The sequence below is a fragment of the Macrotis lagotis genome, chromosome 5, assembly GCF_037893015.1.
Source record: "Macrotis lagotis isolate mMagLag1 chromosome 5, bilby.v1.9.chrom.fasta, whole genome shotgun sequence".
Taxonomy (NCBI): Eukaryota; Metazoa; Chordata; class Mammalia; order Peramelemorphia; family Peramelidae; genus Macrotis; species Macrotis lagotis.
Window position 1 is genome coordinate 221,683,371 of NC_133662.1, and position 17,556 is coordinate 221,700,926.

The following is a 17,556-nucleotide window of genomic DNA, read 5'->3' on the forward strand; positions in this document are numbered from 1 at the left end:
CCTGGTATAAATGTTTTTCAAATAATTTCTTACTGGATCCTCACAACAATGCTGAGAGATAGATATTATTCCAGTTTTATGGATGAAGAAACTAAGGCATGGAAGACTAAATGAATCTCTCAGGTTCACAAGCCAGTAAGGCTGGATCTGATCTCAGGTGTTCCTGACTCTTGACCTAGCATTCTGTTCACTGCACCACCTAGCTGCCCCAGTGTTCCTCCAACACTCTTAAAATATTGCAAGATTTTTCTTGATATTTTGAAGATATCAGTAGAGTTCCCATTGGTTATTGACATATAATCATTCCATCTTTTTATAAAAATAAATTTTTTTAAATAGTGTATTTTTGGGGTAATGCAATTTGTCTGATTATTTCAATAAAAGTGAATTATCTTCTGAATTTTTCTTTCTTTCTTTCTTTCTTTCTTTCTTTCTTTCTTTCTTTCTTTCTTTCTTTCTTTCTTTCTTTCTTTCTTTCTTTCTTTCTGTATCTCTTTTAGCATGTCTATATTATCTCATGTTCTCTCTCCTTTCTTACTCTCCTCTACCCCAGTCCTAAATTCAATATAGTCATTGGACTGGGATAGCTAGGGAGAACAAAATGAGGCTGGAGACCTTGTATATCCCTACCTCACTCACTTAAATCCAATTCACCTGAATGTCATGGCATCACCTCTTTTGGTCAGAGACTCTGAAGGTCTTCCTCTTAGAAATTTTCTGTTTTTTCTTCTTCATTTCTTTTTTTCTTCACTCTCCTTTTTTTTGACTATGCAAAAGAATCCACTTTTTTGCTTCACTTACTTTTTTAAATTAGAATGGGTCTAGCCTCAGTCAAACTGAGATCTTAAAAAGGCCAAGGTCTTTCACTGCATCCAGGACCATCTCCAATCATCCTGATCCATGTGTGGTCACTGGATGACTCTGGAGGAGAAAGTAAGGTTGATGACACTAAACAACCCTCCTTCACTAAACTATTCTCTTATATGTCATGGCATCACCTCCTTGATGTCATAGTCCTCTTTGAAAACAAAGGACAAACAACAGCAAAGCCTGTAATAAAGTATCTATATTCCATAATCAAAGAATCTCTGAGCTAAATAAGACTTTAGATCTCATTCATTCCAACCCTTTACCATAAGTAAGAGTATCCTTACATTCCAGGCCATCATCTAGTCTCTTTGGGAAGACTTTTGGTAAAAGGGACAACCCTATTTCATAAGGTAACCAGTTGCTCTGTTGGGCAAGTCACTGTACTTACTGCCTTAACTTCTGCTCCTTCTCCCCAACCAACCCCCATGACCAGTTCTATCCTCTGGAACCACACAAAGTAAGACCAAACTCTTCTACATTTGGCTGCTCTTCATGTAAAAAGTCTAGATTTGGAGTAGATGACTTGAGTTACAAACATCCTACCATTTGCTATCTGTGTGACTCTGGCACTTAATTTCTTTAAGTCTCAATTTCTCCTTTCAGGTTAGGACTATCTAGAGTCCCATCCAAACACTAGGAGTCCATAAAAATATTGGAAAAATAATTCCATTTTCTTCCGACAATTTTATGATGTTCAATGGCTAAACAAATTAGGTATCGGAATGGAATGGAATGCTACTGGGCTATAAGAATGATGAAGGGGATGGTTTCAAAGAAATCTGGGACAATCTCTATGAAATGAAGCTGAGTGAAGTGATAAAAGCCAGGAGAACAAGTTGTATTGTGACAATATTGTAAAGACAAATCCCTTTGAAAGGCTTAATTAAGAATCCCAATCAATCCAATGGTCAACTGAAATTCTAAAGGATTCGTGAAAAACTGTGCTCTCCATTTCTGAAAAAAAGAAGTGATGGACTCAGGGTGAAAATTGGAGCATACGGTTTTTGAACATAGCCATCATGGAGATTTGTTTTGCTTGATTGTGTATATGTATATAAAAACCAAACTATAACTGTGTATATTTGTTAAAAGGTCTTCCTTCCCTTTTTCTTCCCATTGATGGTGGGGGATAGAGGGAAAAATAGGGGGGGAATAGATATTTGATTGAAAAAAATTAAAAACAATTCTATGATATGGGTCAAGTTCCATTACTATCTTGGTCATCCTCCAGTTTATAAATGTGTTTTTTAAGTAAACATTAACTGTCTTATGAATTATAAGAAGCCACAGAGATGCTAGCACTAGTCTTGCTTCACCTGTCTTCACATATAGTTCTGACTAACATCAGCAGCAGCTTCAATGTTGAGTAACTTTGCTCAGAAGCCCCAGGTCACTGATGACAATGATGATGATGATACCATTTGACAAGGTTTGTCAACTTGCTTTATATTTCCTTATCTCATTTGATGCACACTACAGTCAAATGAGGGCAGCTAAGTGTGCAATGACTACAGAGCCAGGCTAGGAGTCAGGAAGACTAGAGTCCAAATCCAGCCTCAGACACTTACTAGTTTAACTCCGCTTCCCTCAGTTTTTCCTCATCTGTAAAATAAACTGGAGAAGGAAATAGCAAACCACTCCTGCATCTTGTCAAGAAAACCCAAAATGGGCAGCTAGGTGGCACAGTGGATAGAGTGCCGGCCCCGAAGTCAGGAGGACTTAAGTTCAAATTTGACCTCAGACACTTAATAATTAATTAACTTTGAAAGTAACCTCATTGCCTTGCCAAAACCCCCTAAAACCCTAAAAGATAGAAAGAAAAAAGAAAATCCCAAATGTGGTCATGAAGAGTTAGATATGATTGAAACAACTGAATGGCGATAACAACAACAATCAATTGAAGTAGAAGCTATCACTCTCATTTTAAAATTTTTAAAAATTTTTTTATTTATTTGAGGCAATGGGGGGGTAGTCAAGTGACTTGCCCAAGGCCACACAGCTACAGAATTATTAAGTGTCTGAAGCCAAATTTGAACTCTGGTCCTCCTCACCCCGGGGCCAGTGCTCTATCCACTGTGCTACCTAGCCGCTCATACTCTCATTTTTTAAATAAGGGAGCTAGGTTAAATAATTTGTCCAGAGTTTAGTTTTTAGATGCTAAATCTCTAAAGCTGGATTTGAACTAGACCTAAGTATCTAAGGCAGAATTCAAATCCAAGTGTATTCAGTAAATCTAACAGATGAAGCCATGGTAGGGGGCCATTGAGGTCTGTGCAGAAAAGAAACTTAAACTATTTAGAATAGAGAGAGAGAGGAAATGATGGGGAAAGTTCCTAGTTTAGAAGAAGCTGAGGCTAAGGAAAGTGAGTATCAGATCTTGGGGAGGTGCCTGCTTGGTACAATCCAAGTGACTGGGTAGTCAGTGTATCCAGTTGTGACAAAGGAGTCAGTGGATCACATGCGCTGGAAGAAGGAAAAGCCCCCAAACAGCCAAATCAGCATTAAGGAACAGAAGAAAACCGGTTTGGCAACATCCACAGGATATTAAATATTCATCCCGACTGCCCATCAGCAAAGTCCCAGGAGCAAAGCAACAACTGACAGGGTAGCTTTCTACCACCGGAGGCTGTCCAAGTATAAGCTTGTTTATTGCTCTGTCAATTTTAATGTGCAATATTTAATAGCCAGACCAAGATCTGGTCGTAAACATTTGGAAAATGAGTGCTGACATTTCTCTTATTGCTTCTGTGTTTGGAGACACACAGTGGGAGAGTGACTTTTGTGTTGGCCCAAAGCAGAGGGATATTGAGGTTCCAAAATTAAAAGAGTAAAAAATAATCGGGAATCAAAATGTGTCAACCTGGCTTAAAAAAAAAAAAAGTTCTTTGGGGTAGCTGGTGATGCAGTGGATAGAGCACCAGCCCTGGAGTTGGGAGGACCTGAGTTCAAATCCGACCTCAGACACTTACTAATTACCTAGCTGTGTGGCCTTGGGCAAACCACTTAACCCCATTGCCTAGGAAAAACCTAAAAAAAAAATTCTTCATACACAGTTTCCCTTAGGGGCTCGACCATAAATGATTGAAGAGTGGGAGTCAAGTTGGACTCCACCCATTGGACCTACACTTGTTTCTAAGGAATTTTGGGGGTATCCGTTGTGAGTTGGTAAGAAAGGACCCAATCCTTTGAAGTAGGCAGTGAGTAGAAGTTGGTTTATTAGTGTGCCACTCCTCCCCATTCAACTACCCCTGTCTCAACACTCCCAATTCTTAATTTCATTTTATTTGAGGATTCAAGCAAAGAGTCAGCAGAAGCGGATTTTAAAGCTTGAGTCATGCATCTGAGAGCACTTGAGTGTTGTATTTGGAATTGGAAACAGAATTTGGCCCCTATCACCTACTTTCTTCTTGTTCAATCCTGGTCAAGGCCTCCAGAAGTCTCAGTCTTCCGGCTGTAAAATAAGGATATTGGACCAGATGGACTCTAAGATCACTTCCTGCTACAAACCTATGAGCCTATGAACTGCAATAAGGCAAATGATTAGTTATCCCGAGTTCGTGCCATATCCAATATCCTTCTGTATGGCAGGGTCATACTCCGTCAATGCAGATGTGGAAGCAAGGCAAACAGCTCCTTTTAGAGGAAATCATTTCATGGTGGCCCTTCAGGGAATAGGATAAGATAGGCAACAATACATACCTTGGGTTTCTGTGTAACTCTGAAAGTCAGAAGATGGCCAAGGAGTAGAGGGGAGGTTAAGGGATAGCAGAAATCAAATGATCATCCAATAGTGGAAATCAAACAACCATGCAACAGTGGAAATCAAACTACCATCCAATCAGAAACACTCAAAAGTACTTAGGGACAGAGAATAAGCAAGGCACTGAGAAAGATGCAGGAGGAAGGCAATTACTCTTACATTAAAAGAAAGGAAAGGTGGATGAGTTAAAACAAAACAAAATTAAACAAATAACCTAAAATTCCAAAAGATCGAAGATGCCTTAGGGAAAAGCAAGCATCCGTTTACCATATGTTCTATTAACAAACTACAAAAGATCACCAAGGTGCTTTTTTGGAACTCAAGAATTCCACAAATCACAGCTAGGACCCACTATTCCAGAGTGCAGTGGGGGGGGGGGGCTTTAATCACTGGCATAAAAAAATGTATGAGGTTTAAAAAATATATTAAGTCAAAAAGATTTCCCTTCCTTCATTCTCACTCCCCCCCAAAACAATCAACCAGACAAACAAAAACAAACTCCAAGCAGTATGAGGAGGTTGTTCTCTTCTGACACCTCAAATACACAAAAAAAGGCAAAATATTTGAAAGTGAAAACCCAGACAAACCAGAAAGAGAACATGCAAATGTGTGATCTTAGGGGAAATTATTTCTTCCTTCTTCCTTCCCCTCCTCACCCCAGCACAAAAAATGAGGACACCAGTTTCTAAGCAGGATGGGTATGAGGAATAATAGGGAAAGTGAATATGAAACACTTTGGAATATATTAAGTGTTCCATGCATAAATATTTAATAAAGTGGGAACAACCACATTTAATGGGATACATCCTCCCTAGTGCCTGACACTCCTTAGTAGTAATGCGGTTCCCCAAGTCCCTAACTTAACTCCAGCTAGCTGTATTCCTGCACCTTTATGTATATGCCTCAAATACAATATATATGCACTAATTTCTCATATTTTCTAATAAACACTGTTACATAAACACCCTCCTTTTACTGCAAAGACTCAAACACAGAAGCTGATTTGTTCAAAGTCAACCATGGAACTTAGGTTCTCAATTTTCCCATCAGTTTTAATTTCATTCAGCAAAGATCACATGTCTATCATACAAAGACAAAAAATTCAAAACAGTCCCTGTCTTCAAAGATTTAAAATTTTCCTGAGTTTTCTAACCTAATGACTATTCTCATATCTTCTCTCTCTGGATCTCTCTCTGGAACTCTGAAATAACACTGAAATAACACTTTTTGTCAACTAATTCTCACTGCCATTCCAATAACAAAATGAATTGACATAAGAAATTAACTTTAAAATTCCTTTATTTTTATTTAAAAATTTAAAACTCTTTTTAAAAATATTTATTTTAAAAAATAATTTCCAGAAGCAGTTTAGAACTATTTTAAAAAATTACAAACGCATTCCTACTCTTTGATCCAGAGACTGCTATTAAGCATATATCCATCAAGAAGGACAAAGACAGAAGAAAATTTCTCATGTAGACTCTTCCTAACTCTTACTATTAGGATACCACCTAGGTGTCATCCTCAACTTCTCACTCTCTCTCACTACCCCCATATTCAATCAACTGTAAAGTCTTGAAACTACTTTGGTAATATCAGCTTCCTCACTTCTCTTTTCTGATATTACAACTACGCTGGTGCAGTCCTCATCTAGACAGGTCACGATTCTACTTCAGGAATCTCCTGTTCTCAGAATTTCTAAAGAAAAACATTCCTGTTCAACTCATACCTAAACTAGCTTTCTAATAGGCCCCTCTGCCTCAAGTCTCTCCCCACTCCAATCTGCATGCCACTATCCAATTGATCAAGCCATAGAAGATCCCTTCACACCACCCCCTGACTTCAATAAACTCTAATGATCCCTATTACTTCCAGGATCAAACAGAAAATCTTTTTGTTTCACTTTTTGAAAACCCCTCATAATCTGGTCCCTTTCTACTTTGCCAGTTTTCTCACACTTTACTCCCCCACCACCTTTTTTATGATCCAATGACACTGAACTTCTTGCTGTTCACCAACTTGGATCATTTTCACTGGCTGTTGCACATGCCTGGGATCTTCTCCCTCCTCATTTCTCCCTCCTGGCTTTATAGAAGTCCCAGCTAAAGTCCTCTTTTCTGCAAGAATCCTTTTCTTCGATCTGTAAAATCTCTGTAGTTGTTTCCAGATTGTCTCCCCCATTGTTTGTAAACTCCTTGAGAAAAGGGATTATTTTTTGTTTTAAATTCTGGGTTGGATTTTTATTTTTGCCTTTCTTTGAAACCCTCGTACTTAATAACACAGTGGAACACAAAACTAAGCACATGACAGAATGACTGCTTACATACACCAAAAACATGTTATGATAGACAAGTATTGCCTATTACTTGGGAAATGACAAAACTGTCACTACTGGTTTTCCATATTATCTGATTCTTCCTGATCCTGTTTGGGATTTTCTTAGCAGAAATAGACAAGGGGTTTGCCATTTCCTTCTCCGGCACATTTTGCAGATGAGGAAACTGAGGCAAACAGGGTGAAGTGACATTTCTAGGTACACACAACTAGTAAGTGTCTGAAGCCAAATTTGAACTCAGGTAGATGAGTCTTCCAGATTCAGTGCTCTGTCCACTGCACCATCTAGCTGCACCTAAACAAACTGTGGAACCCCCCAAATTGAGAGAATTATGTGCTGTAAGAAGGGATGAATGAAGTTTGATAACTGATGCATAGTGATGTGAGCAGAATCAAGAAAAATAATATATACAATGATTAAAACCATATAAATGGAAAGAAGGAAAATAACCCTCCTTCCCCCGGGACAGAATACTGTGTGTTTACAATAACCAGGCAAAGTCCCAAAGAAAATGTAAGAAAATTCACCTCCTTTCTTCCTTTGTGGAAATAGAGATTTGGGGGTGTGGAACTATTAGATGTTAGTTAAATGTTGTTGAATTGCCCCTCACTCATTTTACTTTCTTTTGCTACATGGAATATAGGAATAGGGGATAGAGAGATTTGAAAATGAAGAGGATAAAAAATGACAGATTTAAAATATTTTTAAAAATCATTTCCAAAATCTCTCTTGGACTCAAGAAGAGTATAAGATGTGTGAGTCAGAAGACCTGAGGTTTGATTCTTAGATGAAGCAAGTTGGAGCCATAGTGCCAGGAAGATGAGTTCAAATCCCACCTGTGACCTTGGGCAAGCTCTGTTTGTTTCAGTTTCTTCAACTGTAAAATGGGGATAATCAAAGAACTCACCTCTCAGGACTGTTGTGAAATATAAGTGATAAAAATCACTTACCACAGTGTCTGGAACATAGTGTCATATAGATGTGAGCTACCATTATTGGCTGGCCTTAACTGCTATGAGACTTTAGGCGACTTACTTCCGGCCTCTGTTTTTTCATTTGTAAAATGATGTGGCTGAACCAGGTTTCCTCTAAAAACTCACAGAATCTAACAGTCTATAACTATTAAAATGTTTCTGAACCTGTTAGTAAAATACTCAACCCCCTAATCAGAAAAGACTTTCCTCACAAAGGAGTCCAATAATTCTTCCAAATATATAAATATAGACCCCAAAATTTCTTTACAAAAAAAAACCCATCTCCTCTCTTTCCCCCACTTCATCTAAATCAACTGGCCTATTATTTATGAACACCTGCTACATGCTTAAAGCTAACTGAGGTCCTGGGGTTAACCAACATATGACAGTCCTTACTGCCAAGGCCTGGCACTCTATTCATTGTGTCATCTAAATTGAGAATGCTTTTTACCTTTTTCAAATAAAATTTTATTAAAAAACAAAACCTTTTAAAATAAAACTTTTTAAAATAAAAAACACTTTTAAAAATTAAACTTTTAAAAAAAATTTTATTAAAAACTTTTTAAAATAAAATTTTACTTAAAAATTTATTTTAAAAATGCCTTTTTAATAAAAAAATTTTAATTTATTTAAAATAAAAAACCCTACTTAGCTTCTGGACCATATGGTGGGTTTGAGTTGGCCTTTGGGTCATTGTCTACTGGCCCTGGCTCTAAGTTTTAGATGAGTCATCAGCTCTGTTTAGGCATGGGAAATTCCCCCAACAATTACATCACAGTCTAAATTAGAAAGAAAAAAGGCACAAAATAAATTCAAACTCACATTCAAGTCACTTGGACTATGTTTTGTATTAGCGGCCTTAGAAATGTCTCAGTAACACAAATGTTCTCAGAGGGTATAATGAACCAATATAGAGAATATTCTCTTTTTCGACACTTCGCTAATAACTGAAGCTGATTAATTCAAGTATATTACAGTTCTTGAGAAATCATTAACAGCTTCCATGGCCTTAATCACTGAATGGACCTTGCTTCAGTTAAACTGAGACCTGGCAAAGACCTTAGTTTTAAAAAGGCCAAGATCTACAGGGCTGTCTCCAGTCATCTTGATTCATATCTTGCTTGTCATTGGACCAAGATGGCACCAGAAGAAAGAGTAAGGCCCTTAAATCCAATTCACTTGCACATCATGTTATCAACTCCCTGATATCAGGATTCTCTTCAGAAACAAAAGACAAACAACATCAATCATCACCATCCATGAAAGACAAGTATAAATTAATGTTTCAATGGGTCAAAGATGAATGTGCTAGAACCTTAAAATAAGGAATGTTGGCACTAGATCTGGAAAGGACCTTAGGGATCATCCAATTCAGCTTTGTCAAACATACAACATTGCATTGGGAATCATATTCAAATGTATTTGGGAAACATTCAAGAAGATAGTTAGAATACAATAGCACCAGATAATGTTAACATGTAGCTTTCTAAACTCTAAAAGGATGCTTACATATAGCTCCTGTTTCTATTTAATTTTGACATCTCTGTTCTTAGCTATCATTTTATTTTACAGAGTAGTATTTGGGTCCAGGTCCCAATGATTTGCTCAAGGCACACAAATTCAATTGTTCAAGGTTCAAAGGTAAAAGTTTAACTCAACTCCACTATCTGTACTCTTTTCACAAATTTCTATTTCTATGGACCAGAAAGGGCTCGGTTGAAAGTTTTATAGAAGAGGTTATTTGGGTCCACTGGGCCTATGTTTCCAGAATGTAAGACACTGTAATAAAAGTAAAAAGCTCTTGTTACCTGGCTGAAGCACTCTTATCTCCAACAAATTGGATGTTCTTTCTGCCAAACGGGTCCAGGTGCTATTGTGATTCTTTCTCCAAAGCTCAGCCACACACTGGTACTTGCCGGCCTCGGTGTCACTGGCCCGACTGATGCTCAGACGTACATTGTTGCTGGACTCTGCCTTCTCAATGGCAGTACGAGTTCGGAAGGTAGAGGACCTCTCCCCCCACTGAACGCCACCATCCCGGGTAAAGGTCACCAGGTTGTGGAACTCAATGGTACCCACAGGCTGGAACCTCCAAGTCACCGACACTGGGACCCAGGATGGATAATGGGGTTTGATGATGCACTGTAAGTCAAATGACTCACTGTAGGTCACGCCAGGAGTGCGAGAGATAGCTGTAACAGCAAAGCCAGTCTCTAGAGAGAGAGAGGAAAAAAGAACGAAGACTTTAGACTCTATGGAAACCATTTCACTTGGGTAAGGAAGTCTATAGGCTCTCTAAAGGACCCTAGTGTCATAACCTTCTCCTTTCACAGATGAGAAATTAAAGTCCAGGGAGCTTTTATCACTTGTCCAAGGTCATTAGTCATCATCAAAAGTGAGATTTGAATTCAGTACCTCTGACTCAAGCTTAGTGTCCCTATATCTTAGGAGACCTCCCTGAGTCTCCTGGTTGGAACTGGAGAAAAATAATTATGGTTCTTGGTTCCTTTTGTTTCCTATGTAATGTTATTACTCCTTAGTGTCAATGATATTATGGTGTCACGTTAGTTCTGTCAAGAGTCTTGAAATGGCCAAGTCTATGGGGATTGGATGAAATCAATGGTCCTGTCCATCTTGGAGACTGAACCCTGTGGTCTTAGAGATCAGAGTCTAAGGACAGCCTTTACAGTGTGGCATCTATTCTAGAAGGCCCACAATAAAGTACTTAGCTGAAATCTTTGTGTTAGTTTTTTGTTTTTTTGTTTTTTTGTTTTTTGCAAGGCAATGGGGTTAATTCACTTTCCCAGGGGCACAGAGTTAGGTAATTATTAAGTATCCGAGGTCACATTTGAACTCGAGTCCAGGACTGGTGTTCTATCCACTGTGCCACCTAGCTGCCCTAGCTGAAGTCTTTTAACAATGACCAGGAGTTCCACGTTGGCTAAGCCTGATTCTTATCACAAAGGCTTTTAAGACCTGGATACAGAATAGTCCCAAAACTAGAAATTCCAAACAAACTTTAGAATGGATCCGGGGATTAACCAACTTGAAAACTTCAGTGGGAAAACAATAGCTCTCCTTTTGGGGAGAGAATAAGGGTTCTTTCATTTTATGCATTTCTCTCTTAATTGAAGGGAAGAAAAGAAAAAAGGACATAGACAGAATGGAGCCTCTCTCCCTCTGACTAGCTTAGTTTAATTCTAGTTCTCTCGATATTGCCCCTTCTACTTTTTCCTTGGAGACTTAATGCATCAGCTGTCGACAAACTGGATTTTGTAGAAGTGGCTCTCTCCTGCGAGTAAAAAGTAGAAATTATGGTATGTGAATATTGGGGGAAAGGGAAGGACTAGCTAATGGAAAGTCCTCGAAGTATGCGTGGGGTGAATGCTTGGAGAACCTGCTACTACTGAATGGGATGATGGCATGAAATGGAGAGGCCCAGATTTCTACTTTGGGATATTCAGGGAAAAGGCTTCAGAGATTCATCTTTATAACACATGGCCAGTAAGAAGAAAAAGTATTGTGGCAGCTAGGTGAAGCAGTGGATAAAGCACCAACCCTGTAGTCAGGAGGACCTGAGTTTTGCCTGTCTGACCCTGGGCAAATCACTTAACCCCGGTTGCCTTGACTAAAAAAATAAAACAAACAAAAAACCTCTATATATGAAGGGAAAATATTAAATTCCAGCTCAATAACCAATAAGATTTTCTCTCATCACACAGTAAGTCAGTGGGGAACAAATCCAGAATGTTTCCATCTACAGTAGTAGGTAGATCAGCCATTCTTTTTCTGGAAGTCCTTGCCCCAAAATCCACCACATGGGTTGGCACCAGGCAAGGAATATTGGCATGCTCCCTGGGATAGGCATTTATTGGCCAGTTGTCCTACCATTTGAATCCCATTATAAGAATATTTCATAAATCTTACAGACTGTAGCTATTCAAGCAGCAATCCTAATTGAATAAGTAATTCTTCTAAAGCCTAGCTATGATTCATTAGGATGATAGTGTTGGGAATCTTTAGTCGCTTCCCACTTTCATTCTATAGTGTGGCACTGTAGTTTTTCAGGCTTTGAAGACACCTCTTCACTACAATCACACTTTCGCTGTCATTATTATTAGATTAATATTATTATTTTTTTGTGGAGCCAATCAGGATTAAGTGACTTAGCCAGGGTAACAAAGCTAGTAAGTCTCTGAGTTCAAATTTGAACTCAGATCCTTCTAGTCAAGGGAGAAGCCCAGATATTAAGTTTCAAATCCGGGGTTCTGACATTTACTAGCCTTGTCTTCCTGGGTCAGTCACTTTATCCAAGCACCATTTTTCTCCTTTAAAAAATGGGCAGAGGAGTAAGAAGACTCCTTATACCACTGACCTCACAGGGTTGGGAGGATGGATTTGTAAATAATACAAGAAAGTGATACAGGAATATTAGCTATTGTTATTTCTATCAGACTGGAAAAGACCACACAATAGCTCAGGGCATTTAGACACCTGGATTTTAAGAATACATTGGGGGCAGCTAGGTGGCACAGGGGGCGGGCTAGGTGGCGCAGTGGATAAAGCACCGGCCCTGAAGTCAGGAGTACCTGGGTTCAAATCTGGTCTCAGACACTTAATAATTACCTAGCTGTGTGGCCTTGGGCAAGCCACTTAACCCCATTTGCCTTGCAAAAAAACCAAAAAAAAAAAAAAAAAAGAATACATTGGCCCATCCTATATGAGCTAAGTAGAACTGGATCCAAGAAACCAGCCCTAGCTACAATCTATAAGTTTAAGTCTATTTATTTACACTATTGTATTGTTTTCTTCCAGTCCTTGGCACAGTACTTAGTGTACAATAAGTGCTTAATAAATAAATGCCTGATGACTGGACCGGCCCCTCACCCCTCCACAATGAGTCCTGGTCCTTCAACAAGATGGCGGATCAATAATAAATCGATTTGCAAACAACTAACAAAAATATGGCTGTTCTTAAAAACACCAAATAATCCAATACATTAAAGTTTATGAAAACTAAGAATAAAAAGCCTTGTCCATAGGGTTAAGGATAGCAAGAAGTCCTGTAATTTCACTGGTGCTGGGTAAGGAAGCCTTATTGTACCTCACTAAAATTCTAGCAAGGCATGGAAGAGATCCAGTGTTCTTCAATGAAAAATAAATTGTTATAATTCCTTACAATTAGAAAGAGAACTGGTGATAGACTGTATCTCTGTCATTCAAGGACTATCAAGGTAAGTTCGGGGTGGGGAGAAGAAATAAATATGCAATTATTAAGCTCCTACTATACAAATATTATCTCATTTGATCTTTACAACCACCCAGGGATTGTACTACTATGATCCAAATTTTATATTTGAGGAAACTGAGGCAGGTATAGGCTAAACTGCCCAATTAGAGAAGATTTTGGTTCCTGTGCTCTAACCACTGCACCATCTAGCTGCCCTACATTCTTTTCAAGACTACCCTTAATTTATCCTCTCTCTATCTAGTTTGTACATAATTGTTTATGTTCATCCAGTCCCAATAGATTTGGCCTTTTCAAGAGTCTTTTTTTTTTAAGTTTTTTTGCAAGGCAATGGGCTTAAGTGGCTTGCCCAAAGACCACACAACTAGGTAATCATTAAGTGTCTGAGGCTGGATTTGAACTCAGGTACTACTGACTCCAGGGCCAATGATCTATCCATTGCACCACCTAGCCTCCCCTCTTTTCAAGAGTCTTGAAAAACCTAGCATGGCATCATAAGTGTCACTGGCATTAAGAAATAATAACATATCATAGAGATTCCAAAACTACTTGAAACTGGGAGCTCTTAAAGAGCAGATTGTTTTGTCCCCTTAGTATAGTTTTCTCTGCAACTTTTATCCTTATTAAGTTACCAGGATACTAAGAGGTTAAGTTCCTGCCTTGGGTCACAAAGCCCATAGGTGAAAGGGTGGGACCCAGGTTTTCCTGGCTTTGAGGGCAGTTTTTTCTTCACCTCATCGCACTATTTCTATTATGATTATTTATTATTTTTTGTGGAGGTAGTTAGGGTTAAGTGACTTACCCAGGGTCACACAGTCAGTAGGTATCAGGGGTTGTATTTGAACTCAGGTCCTCCTAACTCTAGAGCCAGTGTTCTATTCACTATTCCACCTAGCTGCCGCTACACTATCTTTATTGTAAGCAAAAGATTCAAGTATTTTATAAAAGCAGGCAGAAACAAAGCAGGAGCCATGTATATGAGCTCTGAGAGAAAAAAATAACAAAAACCACTTCTATATTTCTACTCTGGGCAAAGAGAAATGTCAGCCTATGATGAAATGCAGAATATTAGCCTCTTCTAAAAGGTATGACAAAACACCTCTGGGCTTGGCACACTCAAGAGTGCAAATACTTACACTAATGAGTACAAAGATACTTAATTCAAAAAAGATTTCTGGGGGCTCCTTGGCAATAAGGACTGTCAGTTGTGCCCACCTAGATCCTGCTGAGAAGGAGATAACACCCCCTTTTGCCAATGCAGGTTGGCATCTTCTTGAAAATTCAAGATTTCTTAAGTGAACATTCTTTATGATGGTTATTTTCATGTTAGTAGACTAAAAATCCTATGTGGCAATGACCTTCACTTGTTAATGAAAACACTTAGAAATGGAATGAGTGTGTGGCTATGTTTGCATAAGTATTTTTTGAAGATTCCCCATTAGACAAATGAAGGTCAGAAACTGCAATTCTCCATCTTGAATCCCCATATCCTTAGGAAAAAAAACAAAAATACCAAAAAAAAAAAAAAAACCCCAAAACCCAGCACTCCAACTACATCACAAGCTGAAAGTAGGGCTTTGGTGTGTGAGAAATGTAATAATATTCTGTGGAAAGTTCTCTCGCATCTATAGCAGCCTCTGGTACTTCTCACAGGCACTCAGTAGGATTAGAGAACACAGCGTTCATTGAAATTGAGTTGACCTAATTAGATCATGCCATCTTACATTTATTAGGGCTTTTTACTTTTCAAAGCACTTTCCTCATCTATTATCTCTTTGATCCTCAAGTCTACCTTCATGTTCCTACAGGGGAAGAAGGTACCCAAACGTAAATGACCTACTGGTTTATAGATTTTAAAATATTTGTATTGAAATGAGGGGGAAAGCTTTCAAACACTGGTTACTATTCCCCATCCCACCTTTCCCCAAGAGCTGTCTTGGGAGGGGAGATCGTTTCCTTAAGAATGCCTACACTGGAGAGGTAGGGGGGAGGGATGACTCTAGGTGGCAGGGTTAATCAGCATAAAGAACCAAGTCCCAGAGATCCTGGCTCCAAAGTGATGGGGGCTCTTCTTCACCAATCCTAGATAAACAGTGGAATGACAAACAACTCAAGATGGTGGAATGACTAATCCTACCTCTTCTTCCACCTCTTATGTTTTCCTGACTACACGGGGCAACCTGTGTAACCTGCCACCTTCAGACAAATGGGACAGTCATCACATTATCTTTCCCAGCCCTGCCTCAGCCTAAAGCCCATTTTCAGCATTTGAGCTGATCAAGCGTCTTAATCACTAGAAGTTTCCGTAGCAGAAATCTGGGCTGTGTGATTATGCCAGAAAACAGGTCAAGCTTTTGGATTAAATGCTCAGAAAGTCAATTTCATGCTTATCTTGAGAGAAAGGAAGCAAAGACACTGTCTGACCTATGGAAAATTCTATCTATCAAAGGGCTTACCCAGGGCAACCTCTAGGAGTGGGTGTGGTCCTACGCAGGAAATGGGGCACAGCCTTGCTTGAGGCCAATGATTTCATAATCGGGCATCCATCAGTCCAAAACTGGCAGGCCTATTTACTTTGCTGGCAGAGCAGGCCAGTCTTATAAAATCCAATATGCTGATTGTATTGGACAGATAAATGTTACCAGACTGCCATCTTAACTACCACATGAGAACTAAATCTAATATTCTTGGGCATTCACAAATCTCAAGGTATTTATTTTATACTAATAAGGAAATGGAGTTTTTAGGTAGCAGCCTTGCAATGCATTTGAACAGAAACAAGAAAGCCAGCTGAAAAATGTGTGGGAAAACATGGCTACAAAGCAGGGGTGAGAACACACAGAGAAGAAATAGCCATAATAGAGTCCTGTTGACCACTCACTGTCAAAGTCAGAAGGTAGATTCTTGGATTGGAAGTAGCTGCTTGAACCACTCTCCCTATGAATGCTTACCCAGAGCAGTAATAGAGACAGGTGTGCTAGCCCTCCGTTCTCCAACCGTCTGCCATTCGCCATCCACCGCCCGTACCCACTCGGTCACATGGCATTCGTACTGGCCTTCATCCTCCTTTCTGCTGTTAAAGATGCCCAAAGTAAATGCATTGGGCTGCACCTGTTCCATTTGGATGCCTCCAAAGCTGCTTCGTTCCCAATAGGAAGAGCCAGGCTGCACCGTGCCATCTCTGTCTAGCCACATGATGTTACTTCGCCGATTCCGTCTGTCCAATAGCTGCCAGATGACTGAAAAGCGACCCTGGGCTCTGTCCGAAGTTCGTACACTACAGGAAAAGTGAAGGTTCTCTCCCTCCAGGATGGTGCTGGCATTGCTGGTTACTTCCACTGAGATGCTGCTCTCTGAAGAGGAGGAGAGAGTAACAGGAAGATAGCAATACGTATCCACTGACCTCCCCCTCCCCGTGACAATAATAAAAGATATTTCTAACATCCAGAAGGGGCGACAAGAACAAGGAACATTCTTACTGACTTTGTGGCCGTTATCCTTGTTTTTAACTCTTGGGTAGTTGGTTCTTGTCCTCTGTTGTTGAAGAGGACCAAAATGATATCGTTACTTTAGAGACGACTCATAGGGAGTTGGGAGTGTCAGGGGTGAGAGCACTGGATTTAGAGTTAGGAAGATCTGAGTTCAAATCTTGTGTGACACTGGGCTAGTCACTAATGCTCTCTTCAGTTTCCTTATCTGGGAAATGAGGATAATACTTCAAAACGTTGCTGTGAGGATCAAATGGAATGGCAGTGAATACATATAAAGGGCTTTGCAAACTTTTAAGCACTACATAAATACTGGCATCTTGGTTATTTCTGATCTTCAGTAATAAATGGCATTAGATTCAGTGATTGTTTTTTGCTTTAAAATCACAGAATCGGAATTGGGAATGATCTTTGAGGTCATCCAGACAAGGCACTACTTGAAACCTGGATCCCCTTATGCAGAGATGTTAGCTTTCAAGACTGAGTGATTGCTGGACCCCCACGTTTAAGGCTCCTCCTCTGCTTATCCATACAACTGAAATGAAACGTTTTTTTCCTCAGTTCTTAATTTTTTTTCTCTTAGTTTTTTGGGGTTTTTTGGGTTTTTGCAAGGCAAATGGGGTTAAGAGGCTTGCCCAAGGCCACACAGCTAGGTGATTATTAAGTGTCTGAGACCGGATTTGAACCCAGGTACTCCTGATTCCAGGGCCAGTGCTTTATCCACTACGCCACCTAGCTGCCCCTCAGTTCTTAATATTTTTTAAAAATTGAAACTCCTATTTAAAATTGCTTTTGAGAAACTGATATTTTCCTTATTTTACCCAGTCCCTCGGATTTCCCTTTCTTCATTCTGTGCTTCAGTCAAATAAAAGACAAGTCAT

The 17,556-nt window shown here is 39.3% G+C and overlaps 1 protein-coding gene across 2 annotated transcripts in view; it reads right to left on the reverse strand.

The window, feature by feature from the left end:
* Positions 1–17,556, reverse strand: part of IGSF3 (immunoglobulin superfamily member 3) — a 139,450-nt gene that overhangs the window by 27,073 nt on the left and 94,821 nt on the right. For both annotated transcript variants that reach the window (XM_074188534.1, XM_074188533.1), the window contains 2 exons: positions 16,139–16,540; positions 9,748–10,152 (listed from right to left, as the gene is read on the reverse strand). In XM_074188534.1, the coding sequence (XP_074044635.1) occupies positions 9,748–10,152; positions 16,139–16,540 (807 nt within the window). The remainder of the gene's footprint in view (positions 1–9,747; positions 10,153–16,138; positions 16,541–17,556) is intronic.